The following is an 18,787-nucleotide window of genomic DNA, read 5'->3' as shown; positions in this document are numbered from 1 at the left end:
TGCATGAACGAATACAGTCTTCTTTATTGTTTTTACTTTATTTTTGTCTGACTGAGGTATTTTGCAAAGCCAGTCTTCCAGCTCTGAGATTCCTTCTTCAGCTTGGTTGATTCTGCTGATAACTTGAGATTGCACTGTGAAATTCTTCTAGTGTGTTTTTCAGCTCTATCAGGTCAGTTTGGTTCTTTCTTATGATGGTCATTTGGTCTATCACCTCCTGTATTGTTTTATTGTAATCCTTAGATTTCTTGGATTGGGTTGACTATCTCCTGTATGTCATTGATCTTTGTTCCTATCCATATTCTGAATTCTATTTGTGACATTTCAGAAATTTCAACCTGGTTAATAACCATTCCTGGTTATTAACTGGTACAGTCATTTGGAGGTAAGAAGGCACTCTGGCTTTTTGAGTTGCCAGAGTTCTTATGCTGGTTCTTTCTCATTTATATTGGCTGATGTTCTTCAGTCTTTGAAGTTGCTGTCCTTTGGGTGGATTTTTTGCTTTTTTTCTTCTTGATAACCTTGGGGGTTTGATTACAGTATAAGGTGGGTTCAGTTGACTGGCTTAGATTCTAGCCTGCTCCTGGGTCTTGGAGGAGCCCTCTCTGATTACTGTCTCTGTGCCCGTGTTTCTTTTGTTGAGTGTTCTTGTCCATGGGGCTGTCCCTCACACAGGAACCTCAGTTGACAGATAGGTTGTATCCTTGCTAGGTCAGCCCTAATCTGTTGTCTGTGTACTTCTTGGGTAAACATGGAGTTGCACCTGCCTGCAGAGTTCAGGTAGAAGTGGGACCACTGGGTTGGAAGCTCTAGCAGGTGTGGCCTGGCCTGTCTGGCTACAAGAGGTGGGGGGTGGGTGGAGCTGCCTGCCCTGCTGTCTGGGTGTTTCCAGGGCAAAAGGAGGCTGTGCCCTAAAAAAAAGAAGAAATTCTGACATGCTACAATATGGATGAATCTTGACAACATTATGCTAAATGAAATAAGTCTGTCAAGAAGGACAGATAATATACGATTTCACTTATATGAGATACCTAAATTCGTCAAAATCACAAGGGACAGAAAATAGGATGGTGGTGACAGAAATGTCTGTCAAAAAGGACAAACTGTATGATTTCATTTATATGAGATAAAAAAAGGACATACTGTATGATTTCACTTATATGAGATGTCTAAAGTAGTCAAAATCACAAGAGACAGAAAACAAGATGGTAGTTGTCAAGGCCTAGAAGACGAGGAAATGGGGAGTTTTTGTTTAATGGATACAGGGTTTTAGTTTTGAGATTAAAAACATGAGCTCTGGTGATATATGTGGTGGTATTGGTTTCAAAACTATATGAATGAACTTAACATTACTTAACTGTACATTTACAAATGGTTAAGATGGTAAATATTATGTGTATTTTGTCACAATAAAATCTTTTAAAGTATCCATCTATTCCTATTTTCTTTAGTTTTTTTTTTAAATAAGAAATAAGTGTTGACTGCATGTTCTCACTCATAGGTGGGAATTGAACAATGAGAACACTTGGACACAGGGTAGGGAACATCACACACTGGGGCCTGTCGTAGGGTAGGGGAAGTGGGGAGGGATACCATTAGGAGATATACCTAATGTAAATGACGAGTTAACAGGTGCAGCACACCAACATGGCACATGTATACAATGTAACAAACCTGCACGTTGTGCACATGTACCCTAAAACTTAAAGTACAATTTAAAAAAAGAAAAAAAAAGTAAAGAATATTTAAAGAAGGAATAATATGAACAATCGCATGTCAATATATTAATTTAGATGTAATGGACAAATTCCTAGAAACACACAAACAATCCTCAAGAATAGAATAAAATAAATAAAGCCATAAAAAACAAAAGAAATGAGTGTTGAATTTAGCAGAAAGCTTTTTTAGCATCTACAAAAATAATCATGATATGAAGGACTGCTGTTTTTCCATGATAATTCTTGTATAACCTCTTGACTTTTTAAACTATCTGCATATATTACTTTTATAAGAATATTTAATTTAAAAAACTTTGGGGATATAAGTAAAGTACTACATTAAGAGAAATGTATAGGTTTAGATGTGCTAAGAAAGAAGAAATGCTAACAATCAATCTTTGGGCAAAATAAGCCCAAACAATGTAAAAGGACTGATATAATCTAGAAGATAAATTGATGAAATAGAAAATTAGTATAAAATAGAATTAAAGAAAGCAAAGTTGGTTCTTTCTAGAGAATAATGTAACTACAAAACTGCAGATTAATTGATGAAGAAAAACAGAAGGCACAAATAATCAATATAAGGAATAAAGGCCAGGCACGGCGGCTCACGCCCTGTAATCCCAGCACTTTGGGAGGCCAAGGCAGGTGGATCATTTGAGGTCAGGAGTTTGAGACCAGGCTAGCCAAAATGGTGAAACCCCGTCTCTACTAAAAATACAAAAATTAGCCAGGGTGGTAGGTGCCTGTAATCCCAGCTACCCAGGAGGCTGAGGCAGGAGAATTGCTTGAGCCTGGGAGGCAGAGGTTGTGGTGAGCTGAGATAACGCCACTGCACTCCAGCTTAGGTGACAGAGTGAGACCGTGTCTCAAAAGGCATTAATATTTTGGCATAATATTAATGATATTTGGAAACTTCACATTTATAATCAGGAATGTAAGGGTGGCTTAGTATTTTTAAATGCATAGATATAATCTGTTCCTTTGGCAGAATAAAAAGAAAAACTCTGGTCATGTCAAAAAGAATTCCAAAAAAGTCAACATAATCTTCATGATTAGAAAACAAAGAAACGAAAAGTCCAACAACTCTACCAAGCTACAATTTGAAGAGAATTTCATTAACTTGACAGAGTTTCTACCAGAAAATTGCAGGACACATTGTATTCAGTGGGGAAAATATTAATAGCAGTCTCTCTAAAACCCAGGACAAAAATACACTATCATTGCTTTTATTTCAAATTACATTGCCTCAGAGACTTGAACATAAATGTTCACTGAAGCTTTATTTATAATATTCAAATGTCCATCAACAGATAAATAAACAAGTATATCCATACAAAAGAATACAATTCAGCAATAAAGAGAAGTGTGCTGCTAATATACATAAAAACAGGAAGCTTGAAAACACCATACTGAGCAAAAGACACAAGAGTGGAGACTATATAATTCTGCTTATATGAAATTCTAGAACAGGCGAAACTAATCGATACTTACTGAACGAATACCAGTGGATGCCTGAGGTCTGAGAAAAGGAGAAGAATGAATTGTAGTAAAGTGTCACAGGGAACATTCTGGGGTGACGGAATGTCCTATTTATTGCTTGTGGTGGTAGCCACATGGTTATACATGTGTCAAAACTCATTGAATTGTATACTCTCCATTTATTTAGATCTTCAGTTTCTCTCAGTTTTGTAATTTTCAGTGTACAAGTGTACACCTTTTTAATTTATTCCTATTTTATTCTGTTTGAGGCTACTGTATGAAATTGTTGTTTAAACTTCATTTTGAGATTGTTCACTGGTAGTATGTAGAAACAGAATTTATTTTTGTGTATTGATCTTGTTTCCCAAGACTGCTGAATTTGTTTATTAACTCTAGTAGGTTTTATTTTGTATGTGTGCATTTAAAATGGGTGCAATTTATTGACTCTTCTGTATACCTCAAAATAGTTAATTGTTAACAAAAAAACTAACAAAAATATGCAACCCACTGGGGAAAATAATAAAATGTTATCAAAAGACATTTTGAAAGACTATAGACAACAATTAGCCAGGTGTGGTAGCACACACCTGCAGTCCCAGCTACTTGGGAGGCTTAGGTAGAAGGATTGCTTGAGCCCAGGAGTTCGAGGCTAAAGTGAGCTATGACTGTGCCACTGCACTCCAGCCTAGGCAACAGAGCAAGACCCTACGTCTAAAAAAAGACTACAGTGAACATATTCATAGATTAAAAGCCTCAATGTCACAAAGCTGGCCAGGCACATTGCCTCATGCCTGTAATCCCAACACTATGGGAGGCTGAGCCGGGCAGATTACTTGAGGTCAGGAGTTCGAGACCAGCCTGGCCAACATGGTGAAACTCAGTCTCTACTAAAAATACAAAAATTAGCTGGGCATGATGGTAAGTGCTTGTAGTCCCAGCTACTCAGGAGGCTGAGGCAGGAGAATCACTTGAACCTAGGAGATGGAAGTTGTAGTGAGCCAAGATCATGCCACTGCACTCCAGCCTGGACAACTGAGTGAGCGTGGTGGCTCACGCCTGTAATCCCAGCACTTCGGGAGGCCAAGGCAAGTGGATCACCTGAGGTCAGGAGCCTCGAGACCAGCCTGGCCAACACGGTGAAACCCCATCTCTACTAAAAATACAAAAATTAGCCAGGTGTGGTGGCGCACACCTGTAATCCCAGCTACTTGGGAAGCTGAGGCAGGAGAATCGCTTGAACCCAAGAGGTAGAGGTTGCAGTGAGTTGAGATTGTGCCACTGCACCCCAGCCTAGGCAACACAGCAAGACTTCATCTCAAAAAAAAGGAAAATCTCTTTATGATACAGAATTCAAAAGGATTATAAGACAATACTATAAATAAATTTACGCCAACAAAGTAGACAACTTAGATGAAACAGCAAGATTAATGGAAAGATACAAATTACCAAAGCTGATGTTTTTTAAAAAAGAAAAACCTGAATAAACTTATAACAAGGACAGAAATTGAATCTGTTATGTAAAATCTTCTAATTAAAAAAAAAAAAGCGGCTGGGCACGGTAGCTCACGCCTGTAATCCCAGCACTTTGGGAGGCCGAGGCAGGTAGATCACAAGGTCAGGATATCGAGACCATCCTGGCTAACACGGTGAAATCCCGTCTCTACTAAAAATACAAAAAAATTAGCCGGGCATGGTGGCGGGTGCCTGTAGTCCCAGCTACTCAGGAGGCTGAGGCAGGAGAATGGCGTGAACCCAGGAGGCAGAGTTTGCAGTGAGCCAAGATTGTGCCACTGCACTCCAGCCTGGGCAACACAGCGAGACTCTGTCTCAAAAAAAAAAAAAAAAAAAAGCTTAGGCCCAGTTGTCTTACTGGTGAATTAAAGGAGAAATAATAACAAATTTTCATGAATTCTTCCAGAAAATAGAGGAAGCTGGAACACCTTTCAACTCATTCTAGGAGGCCAGTATTACTGATACAAAAGCCAGAAAAAGCCATCACAAGAAAAGAAAGCTACACATGAATATCCCTCATAAACATGAAAAAGATGTAAAAATCCTTAATAAAATATTAGCAAATGAAATCCAATAATAAATTATATACAACATGACCAAGTGGGGTTTATCTCAAGAATGCAAGATTTGTTTTACAACTAATATATCATGTGAATAAAATAAGAGGAAAAATTATATGGTCATCTCAACAGATGCACAGAAATCATTTGATAAAACCCAAGATTCATCCATGATAAAAGTACTCAAAAAACTAGAAATAGGAGAGAACTTCCTTGAACTAGTGTATCTATAAAAACCTACAGCTAAAATCCTATGTATTGGTGAAAGACTGAATGCTTCTGCCAAATATCAGGACAAAGACAACATTATCTGCTCTCACTTCTATTTAACCTCGTATAGAAGGTTTCAGCCAGTGAAATCAGGCACAAAAGAAATAAAAAGCATTAGAAAGGTTAGAAAGGAAGAGGTAGCCAGGCGCGGTGGCTCACGCCTGTAATCCCGGCACTTTGGGAGGCCAAGGTGGGTGGATCGCCTGAGGTCAGGAGTTCGAGACCAGCCTGGCCAACATGGTGAAACCCCGTCTCTACTAAAAATACAAAAATTAGCTGGGCATGGTGGCAGATGCCTGTAATCCCAGCTACTCGGGAGGCTGAGGCAGGAGAATCACTTGAACCCGGGAGGCCGAGGTTGCAGTGAACCGAGATCACACCATTTGCACTCCAGCCTGGGGGAGAAGAGTGAGACTTTGTCTCAAAGAAAAAGGAAGAGATAACATAATCCTATATATACAAATTCCTAAGGAATACATGCACACACAAAATAAAACCTACTAGAGCTAATAAATGAATTCAAAGTCTTGGGAAACAAGATCAATAACAAAAATAAATTCTATTTCTACATACTACCAATGAACAATCTAAAAATAAAGTTTAAATGACAATTCCATTCAATAGCATCAAACAGAATATGTAGGAATAAATTAACAAAAAAGTGTACACCGTACACTTGTACAATGAAAATTACAAAACTGAGAGAAACTGAAGATCTAAATAAATGGAGAGACATTCTACGCTCATAGATCAGAATTCTATGTGCAATTTTCCACAGATGCAATGCAATGCCTATCAAAATCTTAGCATGGGTTTTTTGCAGAAACTTACAAGCTGATCTTAAAACTTATATGGAAAAGCAAAAGATCCAGAGTAGCCAAAACAATCTTTGAAAAGTAGAACAAAGCTAGACAGCTTACACTTCCTTATTTCAAAACTTAGTACAAAGCTGTAGTAATCAAGACACTGTGATAGTGTATAAGGACACACACATATAGAGGTCAATGGAACACAACTGAGTACAGAAATAAATCCATACATTTATAGTCGGTTGATTTTTGACAAAGGCGTGAAGACAAGTCAGGGGGAAGGGGCAGTCTTTTTTTTAAAATGGTGCTGGTGGCCAGGCACAGTGGCTCGCCTTTGTAATCCCAGAATTTGGGAGGCCAAGGTGGGCAGATCACCTGAGGTCAGGAGTTCAAGACCAACCTGGCCAACGTGGTGAAAGCCTGTCTCTACTAAAAATACAAAAATTAGAGGCATGGTGGTACTCGCCTATAGTTCCAGCTACGCGGGATGCTGAGGCATGAGAATCACTTGAACCTGGGAGGCAGAGGTTGCAGTGAGCCGAGACTGCGCCACTGCACTCCATTCTGGCAACAGAGTGAGACTCTGTCTCAAAAAAAAAAAAAAAAAAAAAAAAAAAAAGTGCTGGGACAATTGGATATCTACATATAAAAAAAGTTTTGCCCTTAACTCATACAATTCCTAAAAATTAACTCAAAATGAATCATAAACACAAGAGCTAAAACTAGAAAATTTTTAGAAGAAAACATAAGAGCAAATCTTGTGACTTTGTTAGGCAATACATTCTTAGCTACAACACGGAAAGCATGATCCATAGAAGAAAAAACTGATAAACTGTATGACATCAAAATGAAAACTTTGATGCTTCAAAAGATATCATTAATAAAATAAGACAAGCCACAGATTGGGATATTTGCAAATCATATATCTAATAAAGGATCTGTATCCAACATATGTAAAGAACTCCTAAAACTCAATAAGAAAACAATCTAATTTTATTTTTTATTTTTTTTTGAGACAGAGTCTCGCTCTGTCGCCCAGGCTGGAGTGCAGTGGCACAATCTCGGCTCACTGCAAGCTCCGCCTCCCGGGTTCATGCCATTCTCCTGCCTCAGCCTCTCCGAGTAGCTGGGACTATAGGCGCCCACCACCACACCCGGCTAATTTTTTTTGTATTTTTAGTAGAGACGGGGTTTCACCGTGGTCTCGATCTTCTGACCTGGTGATCCGCCCGCCTCGGCCTCCCAAAGTGCTGGGATTACAAGAGTGAGCCACGGAGCCCGGTCGAAAACAATCTAATTTTAAAATGGGCAGAGATCTAAACTGACTAATGGCCAATAAGCACATGAAAAGATGTTCACAGTCATTTGAGAAATGAAAATTACAACTACAGTGAGATACAGCGTCACTCCTACTGGAAAAGCTATAATCAAAATGACTGATAGTAACAAGTGTTGCTACAGTAATTAAGATAATATATACTGGAGAAAAAGACAAATGGAGAAGAACTGACATCCCAGAAACAGACCTTCAGATCTTCACTTGATGGAAACTTGACATATACCAAAAGGGGTATTACAGGTTAGTGGGGGAAAGAGCAGTCTATTAAATTAAATAATGCTTGGGAGATTGGTTTCCCATATGGGAAAAAGGGAACAACAACAACAAAAAAAGAATGGTATGAGGCCTCTATCTGATACCATTTAAAAAAAGTCAATTAGTATTATTTTTTCTTTTCTCCCTAGAGTTACAGTTATACTCTTTTTTCATTTATTCTAGCAGTTCCTCTCACATGTAAAGTACAAAAGGTGGAGTACAGTTTCCTTCTCCTTGACTTTGGGCTTGGCCGTATGACTTACTTTAGCCAATGGGTTATAAGTAAACGTGCTGTAAACAGGGCTTTGCCCTCTTGAGTTTCTGCCAACACCGTGAGAAGAACATGCCCTACCTAGCCCACTGGTTCCAGGAGAGTTAGATAAGTATGGGCAGAACTGTCCCAGAAGATCTGCCATATGAAACAGAGCCAACCCAACCAAGGCCAGATGAGATCAGCCAACTCCCAGCCAATCTATATATGCATAAAAAATAAGCACTTTGTGTTATTCACTACTGAGAACCTTGTAGTTGTTTTTGCTAAGCACCATTACTGTACCAACTGTTAATACAATTCCCAATGGATTAATATATAAATGTAAAAAGCAAAGCTCCAAAACTTAAAAAAAAAGTTAAATTACTTTACAGCCTCATGATAGGAAATAATTTCTTAAATGAGACACAAAACTAGCCATAAACAAAAAGATTCCCAAAATAAGTAATTCTACTCACTGAGATGCCTCAAAAAAAAAAAAAAAAAATGAAAAGACCGTCCACAAAATGGGAGAAGGCCTGCCACGCATAACTCACAAAGAATTATATAAGGAATATATAAAAATCAATGTATAAAGGACAATCAGACCAATAAAAACATGGGCAAAAGACATTAACAGGCATTTCATCAAAGATGAAACTCAAAAGCCAGTAAGCATAAGAAAAGATGCTGTACTTCATGCAAATTAAGTTACAAGATCCTATTTTTACATTCACTAAATCGGTTAAAATTAAAGTACTGACAATATAAAGTACTGGCAAGTGTAGAGTGACAGGAGTTCTTCTACACAGTTTGTAGGAGTATAAACTGGTATGACTACTTGAGAAAAAACTGATATTATATTAAATTTTATGATGATATGATTCTACTCCTTGGCACAAACTGTGGATAACTTGTGCACATTCATACCAAGAGGTATGTATATGGATATTTACAACAGTTTGTATTTTTAAAAATTGAAAAGAACCTAAATATTCATTAATAGAATGACTAAATAACTAATATAAACATAGAATGAAATGTTATATAGGAGTAAAAATGAATGACAGCTGCATGCATCTACATGAATGAATAATGTTGAGTGAAAATAGCCACGTCATCAATTAATACAGAGAGTATGACACAGTCTGATAAAATCCAAATATAAGCAAAACTAAATATATTGTTTTGTGAATTATATGTATTTGGTAAATCTACAAAGAAACACAAGAGGAGAATAAAAATATACCTGACAAGACCACACAAGGAAGCAGGCTGATGTAGATCCATATAGGTATGTAAATATATCAAATATTTTATAATTCTTTTTTAGTGGGGGAGGAAGAAGAAAAATACTTCTATTTGAGAACCCTATTGAGGTTGCATGCCAACTTCTGGAGATGTTCAGACAAGAAAAAAAGAAATGTGGTAAATTCTAATTTTACCTTTTTATGTCTGTTTTATTTACATGACTTCTTTTCAGTATCCAAAACCTAATATGAAAAAAAAATCACGTAATCATTTTTATGCATTCATGTCTAATTCAGGTACACTGTCACACTCATAACTTTCAAATGATTCCAATCAAATTCATCCTAATAATCATCTGATATTATTTACTACTACTACAGGAACTGAAAAACTTATTTTATATATATCACTTTTCCGTATCTATTTCATACAAATAAACAACTAAATATTTGGTACAACTTCTAATTCCACATTAACCATTCATATTTTACAACCTAAAAATATCTATAAACAAGTACCTTTGACTTTGTAATATTTGCATATGCTTAAGGGAACATTTTGCCACAAGATCGTATGGTTGACTTCAAAAGAATCTTTTAAATGTTCATGTATACTTTTGAATTTTTAAGAGACTAGCTACAACTAACATGAGAAATGAAAGAATACAAATGACTGTAATTTTTCAATAACCTTTTCTCACAGACTGAAAGAATATCTGAAGAAAACATTTTGAAATTACTACTTAACTATTATCTGATGTAATTCTAAAATGTTTATAAACCCGTAACTCGTAACTTTCCTTCCAAGAGTCTCTATAACAGGAATACTATTTTTCTTATTTGATTTGCTTTGTTTAGCTTAGTTTAGCTATTAAAATGGCTAATTACACTGAAGATTTTACATCATTCCAACTTAAATCAGCAGTGAATATACGTCTTCCTTTCAGCTACAAGAAAACATATACAAATGAAAAATATTTAAACTGAATTCTTATCAGTCCTAATATAGCCCATATGCTAACCTAAGAGGCACTCTCCTTAATTATCTTCAAATTCTCATCCTTAGTTCAAACATATTCCTTAAAAAAGAAAAAACAAAAGATTATTAAAAATTATACTTACTTTAGCCAACAATTCTTGTGTTTCAGGAGTCAGCGGAGCATGAGAAAACTTGCAATATTCTCCCTGATAACATTTTGTTCCTGTATGGTAAAACTTACAAGGATATTCATGTAACCCAAGTGTTAAGGAAGACAACAGTTTTAATCCAATTGAAATAATGTTATTAACTTAATGACTTTATTTTTCCTAAATAAAGACCTTTGTGGCCAGGCGCAGTGGCTCATGCCTGTAATCCCAGCACTTTAGGAGGCTGAGGTGGGCAGATCACTTGAGGCCAGGAGTTCAAGACCAACCTAGCCAACATGGCAAAACCTTGCCTCTACTAAAAATACAAAAAAATTAGCTGGGCATGGTGGTGCAGGCATGCCTGTAATCCCAGCTACTCAGGAGGCTGAGGCACCAGAATCATTTGAACCTGGGAGGCGGAGGTTGCAGTGAACCAAGATTGTGCCACTGCACTCCAGCCTGGGCAACAGAGCAAGATAATGTCTCAAAAAAAAAAAAAGAAAGAAAGAAAGAAAAAGACCTTTCCTACTAGTAGAAACTGGATTTCTCTATTTAAAGTATGAGATAATAAATTAACTGGAATACATTTAAAAATCTGATTTTAGAAAGACTACGTACATAAATCAAGTTTATTGGCTATCACAGGACATTTTTTTCCTTCACATCCATTCTTATAATAGAGTACAGGCATGTTTCATATATGAAAGGGGTATATATTTTAAATACCTTGATAAATGTGATCATTTTTAAAGCATTCCTTTGGGGGTGGAGGAATCAAAGTCAACAACAACATATCTTACAAATCTGGATCCTTTGTACATTAGACTTGTTTACAACAGAATAAATTTATATAACTTCAATATTGTTTTCTAGGAAAACAATCCTCAAATTACAATTTGATACTCCTTATATTGAATGCCTGAAGAAAAAAAATTTTTTGTGATGACTAAAGGTGCTATTAACCTAAAATGTTTATGTTTCATGTTTTTACAACTTGTCTGTGCCATTTGCACTGAAGAGCTAAGGCTATTCTGCAAATTAAGGGATGATTAATTTCTACATAGTACAGAATACACGGAAAACAGGTACTCCCAAATTATGTAATCCCTGCCTTTTTATGAAGTAGCCTATTTGAATATAGATTCAATTAGTCAGTGTCACAGTAGAAATTGTGATAAGTCTTTCTGGGATTTGAAGAGGTCTCATGGACCCTCTATACCACCCAGGTTGAGCAGAAAGAATCATCATTTGAGAGATTTTCTAAAGAATTCCTCTTTTCTTGCTTATGAAAAAATCCATGTACAATTTAATCACTTTGATACTAAGTTGGGCTTGGATAATATCATTTTGGTATAGCTAAAACACTGGTTTCATTAAAAATGTTGCACATGTAAAATGTTCATGTAAATATTTATAAATAATAAAGTCACCATAGCTTCTGATAAAGGATATTATGCAAATACAGACAGTTTTCACCTCTGGTACAATATCCTTGTACATAAAACTTACACATTTCCTTTTTCTTCTCTATCTCTGCATCATGATCAAATTTACACTGGTCTCCCTAGGCCAAAAGAAGGAGCAAGGAAAAGCCATTATTTCTCATAGTCAAGTCATTATAATTCCTACTAAACTTTAAATAAGCAAATGATTCCAGAAAGAACCAAAGTCTTAGAGGTAGCAAATTCTAATTGTTAATAAATTATAACCACATCACATATATCTGCTTAAAATCTACTTAAGTCCCAAACATTTTTAAAAATAAAGCATTTTTTAAAATTATCAGTGGCTCACGCCTGTAATCCCAGCACTTTGGGAGGCCGAGGCAGGTGGATCATGAGGTCAGAAGATCAAGACCATCCTGGCTAACATGGTGAAACCCCGTCCCTACTAACAATACAAAAAAATTAGCCGGGTGTGGTGGCTAGCGTCTGTAGTCCCAGCTACTTGGGAGGCTGAGGCAGGAGAATGGCGTGAACCCGGGAGGTGGAGCTTGTAGTGAGCCGAGATTGCGCCACTGCACTCCAGCCCAGGCGACAGAGTGAGACTCCATCTCAAAAAAATAAATAAATAAATAAATAAAAATTATCTGACTCAGGTGATCCACCTGCGTCGGCCTCCCAAACCGCTGGGATTACAGGCCTGTCTACTTTTTTAAACATAAAAGCATACTTCACTAAAATTTTCTAACTGAATTTTTTCCAGAATGAAACAGCTTTAAAAACCTAAAGGTATGAATTAAAAGAGTATCAAACAGAAAGAGCAGTTTTACATTTTAGTAGATTTTTGCTTACACATTTTTATACCTTAATACATTTCCTTTCAAGAAAATATTTACAAATTTGTTTTCCCTTGCGTTCCACTGTATGTTGGTTGATGAATGCCTGACTCAAATGCTGCTGCTTCTCTTTAGGTTTACCATCCTTTAAAAACAAAAACAAAAAAACTAAATGTAAGAAACAGAAAACTAAATATTTTATTATGTTGCACAAAATTATTTAAACCAACTTCAAAGCCTTAAAGGTGACTCTTCTAAATTGGCCTTCATATGTAAAACTTGGATTTCTGTACACCAGGTTAAAAATGAATGTTTTGTCAGTTTCAACAGCATTCCATCATTGAATATTAGTGTTTGTATTGATTTGAATATTATACATTGCCTTTATTTTGTAAAAATGAATGAAAAAAATTTTTTAAATGGGCCAGACACAGTGGCTCATGCCTGTAATCCCAGCACTTTGGGAGGCTGAGGCGGGTGGACCACTTGAGGTCAGGAGTTCGAGACCAGCCTGGCCAACATAGTGAAACCTCATCTCTACTAAAATATAAAAATTAGCTGGGAGTGGTGGTGTGCGCCTGTAATCCCAGCTACTCTGGAGGCTGAGGCAGGAGAATCGCTTGAACCCAGGAGGCAGAGGTTGCAGTGAGCCAAGATTGCACCACTGCACTCCAGCCTGGACAACAGAACGAGACTCCATCTCAGGGAGGAAAAAAAAAAATTTAAATGAAAGTGATAGTATTTATGATTAAAAAATGAAGTCTAAGAACAAAGTTGGAAATCAGAGTGAACCAAAAGCAGTGGAATCTATATAATTTCAATGAGATGCTCACTGGGTGTGAGTTGATCAAAGATGGTGATAAAGGTATAAAAGGAGATTTTTATATTAAAAAAAGGAAGAAAATCTTATAATACATTTAAGCTCTTCAGAAACATAAGGTACTTTTTACATGTTAACTTATGCTACAGCTTACAGCTTCTGTATACCAAATTTTTGAATACAGTTTTAGGAATACAGTATGTACAAACAAGGGAGCTGAGTGTACAGTCATTTATAATATGTCAAATTTCCACTTGGCACCATCAAATTTATGTCTTATAAATATCTGCCAGTTTAAATCTTTTGTTTTATTTGGTAACATTATTAAATTCTACTATGTATGTTTACAATTTCTTCCTTGTGTAGAAGGGCTGTCAGCTTTGGCTGAATAATCATTTGAGCCATGTAAATCACATCAAAGAGAATATTGACAGGGGGTTGAGAAACAAAATCCTAGTCCTGGCTTGGCCCTGTGTGACTATGGGTAGTTATTTGAACCATAGGGCTTCAGATTCCTCCTTCATAAAATATGGAGGCAGGGGATAGACTGTATATAAATGTTTTTCAATCTAGAATATTTGGCATTTCTAATATTTTACCACCCCTTACCCTTGTCCCCATGACCAAGCCTAATAAAAAAAGTTGCCATCCAGTTAAAAGCCCTCAGAAAAGTGGAATCCAGAAGAGGTACTTATTATTCTACCCTGCTTACATCTACAGACCAAGGAAAAGGAACTTCTGAAAACCAAAATCAAAATACAGGAAGGTGGGGAGTGGGGAGATTTGGTAAGGCCGATGCTCAGAAATACTGATTTTTAATTTCCAGAGGGAGCCAGGATGAGGGACTTTAGTAGTAAAAAATTTGTAAGACTCAGTGGCCTCTGAAATGCCTCATGACTATTTGATCTTCTCTGGGCTTCCCATTTTTCCAGAGTCACTGATAGTATAACACTAAAAAAAAAAAAAAAAAAAAATCAAGGAGCGGCCTGGCACAGTGGCTCATGCCTGTAATCCCAGCACTTAGGGAGGTGGTGGGTGGTGGGAGCCGAGGCAGGTGGATCACCTGAGGTCAGAAGTTCAAGACCAGCCTGGCCAACATGGCGAAACCCTGTCTCTACTAAAAATACAAAAATTAGCCGGGTGTGGTGGCACACACCTGTAGTCCCAGCTACTCAGGAGGCTGAGGCAGAAGAATCGCTTGAACCCGGGAGGCAGAGGTTGCAGTGAGCCGAGATCGCACCAGCCTGGGTTACAAGGTGAGACTCCGTCTCAAAAAAAAAAAATAATAAATAAAAATAATAATAATAAAAATCAAGGAGCTTGTATGCATATATTCAGGAACAACAGTGAGAAGACTAAGGCTTAAAAGTGGTGCTGGCAGCTAATTAGTGAGAAAAAGAAAGCTGCAATAAGAAACACGGAGAACCCAGTGATAGTAAAAGGACATCTTCATCCGAAAACCGATTCTGTGGGATGCTTCCACCTCTCCATATCACATAGCACTTCTTGTCACTGAAGTATAAGATCAAGTCCAAAAGCATGCAGGGGTCAGGTATTCCTAGAAGCATATGTTCTTATACCTCTTCCTGTGAGCCACTGTTCCTCAGCAAAGCATTTGATCCTTTGTTTCCAGTGCCAGGCCATTTTCGCTTCATTTTCTTCTGTTTGCCATTCTTGTGACCAGCTTTAAGATTTTTATTTTTTTGTTTAGCAGCTAAAAACAAAAAATTAATTTAAAAAATGACATAAAGTTACAATAGCAGTTTACTTTTAAGAAGTACGGGGCTGGGTGCAGTGGCTCATGTCTGCAATCACAGCTCTTTGGGAGGCTGAGGCAGGAGGACTGCTCAAGGCTAGGAGTTCAAGGCCAGTCTAAGCATTCAAGGCCAGCCTAGACAGCCTAGAGATCTTGTCTCTACAAAAACGTAGCCGGGTATGGTGGTGCACGCCTGTAGTCCAGCTACTCTGGGACTATAGGCTAAGGCAGGAGGATTGCCTGAGCCAAGGAGTTCAAGGTTACAGTGAGCTATGACTGCACCACTGCAATCCAGCCTGGGCAACAGAGTGAGAACCTGTCTCAAAACAAACGGAAAAATAAAGTATGATTTACAATAATTGAGGAAAGTTCTCTAAGGCTCGATAAGTGAAAACTGGCATGATATTGATCAGTTTTTCTAGAAGCTCTGGGACTACAGGACCAAAAAGAGAATTATGATAATACATCCTGGATTCTCCATTCATTGTTTTTAAAAATATATAAGGCATTGTCAAGAAAAAAGCAAAATAATAAAATCAGTCTTACAAGCTCTAAGGCAGATCCTTTTGAAGCGTTCAGAGTATGATGGATCTAATTAGGAACTGTAACAGTAAAAGCTTTAAGTGTTTAAAATGACCTCATATATTACTGTCAGATTTTTCACTGAAAACATTTTAAATAGATCAAGTTTTTATTTATTTATCTATCCTCCATCCTGCAATGGCATAATCATAGTTTACTGGAGCCTCGAACTCCTGGGCTCAAGCAATACAGATCCATTTTAAGAAAAGAAAACAACAAAAAAATGACAGCATTAAAATTTTAATTTTTTTTTTTGAGACAGAGTCTTGCTCTGTTGTCCAGGTTGGAGTGCACTGTGCAATCTTGGCTCACTGCAACCTCTGCCTCCTAGGCTCAAGTGATTCTTGTGCCTCAGCCTCCAGGGTAGCTGGGATTACAGGCGTGTGCCACCATACTGATACTTTTTTTATTTTTAGGTTTCATCAAGTTGGCCAGGCTGGTCTCGAACTCCTGACCTCAAGTGATCCACCGGCCTTGGCCTTCCAAAGTGCTGGGATTACAGGCGTGAGCCACCGTGCCTGGCCAAAAATTTCATTTATAATTGCCATCTGCCCTCATATTTATGGCTAAATCTCATTTTAGTAATCTAGAAGAATATATTTCTGAGTTACAGTCTGACATACAACCATTCCAGTCAATTCCTCTTTAAATGACAGCAATACAAACAGGCACATCCTATCCTTCATACATGCAGAGGCCAGGGCTTTAGCATTCTCCCTTTAGAAATAGTCATGGCCTTCGATAACCCATCTCCATCCTCCAGCTCCCCCTACAAACTGAGCATTTAATGCACCAAGTGGCCAGGTCTCAGATGGGGTCTCTGGCCATGCAAGCTCATGTCTGGTATAAATATCCATGAAAACCATAGTCTTACCATGAGATAAAGTACAAGGAAAAATCCTCTGTCCATATACGGACAACTGTGACTGCTTCTCTACATAAACTTTAAATGATAAAATAGTTTGACTCTTACCCTGTGGGGTATCTTTTACTCGTTCTTTCTTTGTAGATTCTTCAGGTTGAGCAGCATTTGCCATTTCTCTGGCTTGTATGTACTGTTGAAGCTCTTTGGCAAAATTATCTTCTGATTCCTGACTGCAGATATCATTATCACTATATACATCATAGTCCTTACTTCTTGATTTTCTACGCAGCGAACTTTTTGGTGATATTGCAGAGTTTCCAAAGTGTCTAAACTAAGTAAAAATTAAAACTTCAATTTTAAAAACCTAGCATGATTCAAAACAACCTGGCGATACAGAAGAAACAAGATTGGCTATAAACTGGTCATTGCTGAAGTTGGCTAACAGGTACATGGGGTTCATATACTATTCTCTCCACTCATATATTTGAAAATTTCCAGAATTAAACTAACAAACCACTATGACTTATCTATCCTTAAAGATGATTTGAGGGAAGATTCTAAATTTGTACATTGTATGCCTTTGACTGAATTAAAAGTCTAAACCCCTAAATCTTAATTATTTGATATGAGAGGATTACAGTATTACAGTTCACACATTACATTTCTGCCTTTGCATTGACAGTACTTTTAAATGTCTTCAATAATTTACAAAATGATAAATTATTGAAGACATTTAAAAACACCAAGTAAACTGTAATAGTCCATATGAAAACCCACTTACACTTAAGATACATCTAAGCTACCAAAGCCTAGTCTTTCTCCTGTAACTCGCAGGAGTGGTAGCAGCAATGATGACAAGGAATAAAGAACTACCCTATTCTCTGTAATCGAGTTAACTTTACTTTCAGAAAGAGTTTCCTAACTCTGTTGTTGCAAGTGCCCAAGGCAAGGGTGAAGAACTCAGGTATGGGAGCTAATCCTAGAGGGGCCCAAGCTGATCACAGCAGATGACTTAAAGCAATTTCTGCATAAAAATTTTCAGGTATTGGTTACACGTGTGTCTACAGTTGGGGACACAGGTATGTTAAATGGTATAATTATAATTAGTATGTATGACACATTTTAATCAGAAAGTTTATTTTTAAAAAATGATCAAGTATCAAAGGGCTCCTATTCTGATGTCAGGAAGAAATGGCATCCTATCATTTTTGGTATTTTTGGTATAGACGGGGTTTCACCATATTGGCCAGGCTGGTCTCGAACTGCTGACCTCAAGTGATCCACCTGCCTCGGCCTCCCAAAGTGCTGGGATTATAGCCATGAGCCACCATGCCCGCCAACAGTTTATTTCCGATGGTTAACTTCAAAGTTAGGAGTTGTTCCACCAGAGGATTGATTATAAGCCTAGAAAATGAACTTGCTCTCTGCTTAAAGAATCCAAACAAGCTGAGGAAGTTTCTTGATCTGACAATGGCCTCAATTATACCTTATCTTCACTACACCAGACAAGACTACCAACCAATCTAATATCTTCAGGCCACCAAACTTCTTGTCTCTAGGTCTTCAAGAAAGAATGCCTTTTTCCCACTAACACCATAGAATAAACTTGTAAATATAACTTCTGGACCGATAGATCAGGGGTTGGCAAACTTTCAGCTTCACCACCTGTTTCTGAAATACAGTTTTACTGTAACACCAATTACATCCGTTCATTTACATTTTGTCTTACTTGTGACAGAGACAACATGGCCTACAAAGGTGAAAAGATTCATTAACTGATCCTTTATGAAAAGGTTGGCCGACTCCTGTGATAGATTATGTTTACCTTGGTTTTGGCCTTTAATTTTATTTAGTAGACATGGGGGAACCAAAAAGATTATTTGGTATGCAGCAGCTCCTAGGAAGTTTAGCTT

The 18,787-nt window shown here is 37.3% G+C and overlaps 1 protein-coding gene across 6 annotated transcripts in view; it reads right to left on the bottom strand.

The window, feature by feature from the left end:
• ZC3H8 (zinc finger CCCH-type containing 8) overlaps positions 1-18,787 on the bottom strand; it is a 45,700-nt gene that overhangs the window by 12,404 nt on the left and 14,509 nt on the right. For 5 of the 6 annotated variants that reach the window (XR_008650982.2, XM_055243348.2, XM_055243349.2 and 2 more), the window contains 6 exons: positions 16,983-17,205; positions 15,252-15,385; positions 12,880-12,996; positions 12,026-12,137; positions 10,568-10,677; positions 9,641-9,688 (listed from right to left, as the gene is read on the bottom strand). Coding sequence is in view for 5 of the 6 variants with exons in the window: in XM_055243348.2 (XP_055099323.1) it covers positions 9,656-9,688; positions 10,568-10,677; positions 12,026-12,137; positions 12,880-12,996; positions 15,252-15,385; positions 16,983-17,205 (729 nt within the window). In the remaining variant the exon portion in view is untranslated. Of the gene's footprint in view, positions 1-3,212; positions 3,241-9,640; positions 9,689-10,567; positions 10,678-12,025; positions 12,138-12,879; positions 12,997-15,251; positions 15,386-16,982; positions 17,206-18,787 lie in introns of all 6 variants that reach the window. The other variant, XM_055243347.2, reaches the window with a different exon arrangement.

Source organism: Symphalangus syndactylus, chromosome 14 (assembly GCF_028878055.3).
Source record: "Symphalangus syndactylus isolate Jambi chromosome 14, NHGRI_mSymSyn1-v2.1_pri, whole genome shotgun sequence".
NCBI classification, from domain to species: domain Eukaryota; kingdom Metazoa; phylum Chordata; class Mammalia; order Primates; family Hylobatidae; genus Symphalangus; species Symphalangus syndactylus.
The sequence above is the reverse complement of the archived record's forward strand: the minus strand, read 5'-3'. Positions and strand labels throughout refer to the sequence as shown.